The sequence below is a fragment of the Microtus ochrogaster genome, chromosome 15 (genome assembly GCF_000317375.1).
Source record: "Microtus ochrogaster isolate Prairie Vole_2 chromosome 15, MicOch1.0, whole genome shotgun sequence".
NCBI classification, from domain to species: Eukaryota; Metazoa; Chordata; class Mammalia; order Rodentia; family Cricetidae; genus Microtus; species Microtus ochrogaster.
The window spans coordinates 28013142-28014226 of NC_022017.1; the positions used below are offsets into that span (position 1 = coordinate 28013142).

General features: G+C 53.7%; 1 protein-coding gene across 1 annotated transcript in view; it reads left to right on the plus strand.

Annotated features, from left to right (window-relative positions):
- Window positions 1–1085, plus strand: part of Rrp7a (ribosomal RNA processing 7 homolog A) — a 55549-nt gene that overhangs the window by 2715 nt on the left and 51749 nt on the right. Inside the window, exon 3 of the mRNA XM_005354450.2 lies at window positions 699–824. Within this exon, the coding sequence (XP_005354507.1) occupies window positions 699–824 (126 nt within the window). The remainder of the gene's footprint in view (window positions 1–698; window positions 825–1085) is intronic.

The following is a 1085-nucleotide window of genomic DNA, read 5'->3' on the forward strand; positions in this document are numbered from 1 at the left end:
GATGGTTGTGAGCCACCATGTGGTTGCTGGGAATTGAACTCAGGACCTTTGGAAGAGCAGGCAATGCTCTTAACCACTGAGCCATCTCTCCAGCCCGGGTTAAAACATTTTTAAAATTGTTGATCCACCCACCCCGAGTGCAGGGATTTCAGGTAAGTGTCAGGCCTGGCGGGACAGACTCATTTTTTGAGAAGAGAAACACCAGAGCTAGGGAGGTAGATTGGTGATAGGCTGCTGGCCCAGCATTCCTAAAACCCTGGGTTCAGTCCTCAGCACTACATAAATCAGATTTGGAGACCAGAGGATCAGAACTTCAAGGCCCATTTTGGCTATGGAGTGAGTTCAAGGCAAGTCTGGACAACAGGGTGGAGAGAAGGTCTGGGCTGTACAGTGGCTGTACACCCCTGTGTGTAATTATCACAGACTAAGAAGTCCCCTCATATCTTCCTGCCAAAGCTGACCAGCATGCCGAGCTTAAACAGTTGTCATCTGAAGTCAGGGACACTGGCAGTCCTCATCTGCCATCGCAGGCTAGAAAGATCTGCCTCCATGTTGTCTTGGGAGCTGGTCAGGGTTGGGCACTCGGGCCCCCTAGGTAGTGTCGACCTGGGCTCCAAGTCCTTCTGGGCTATTGTGGGTGCTCAGAGACTCTGAGGAGCCGCGGGTGTTCATGCTCTGCTCCCCTCCGACCATGGCAGGAGTGCCTGTCTCGACTCCTGGCCTCCTGTGGCACCATCAAGACAGTGGAGTTGCAGGAGAAGCCTGACCTTGCTGAGAGCCCTAAGGAGCCAACGTCAAAGTTTTTTCACCCCAAGCCAGTTCCGGTAAGGCTGCCCAGTATGCCAGGTTCCCCTGAGTGGGGGAAAGTGGGTGGGGCCTGGGTGGGCTCAGCAGTAGACTTTCAGATAGATCACTCTCTGGCTCTGGGTGGTCTCTGCAATGTGTGCTGTAGTCGGTTGTCAGGTCATGGGCTCTGATTGTCTCAGGTGAGCCACATTCATTGACTTCCTGTTTCCCTGTCTGCCCTGCAGTCTCCCAGAGGCCAATTTCCACTTCCTAGCTTCCTTCTCAAGACTGGTGCCCTG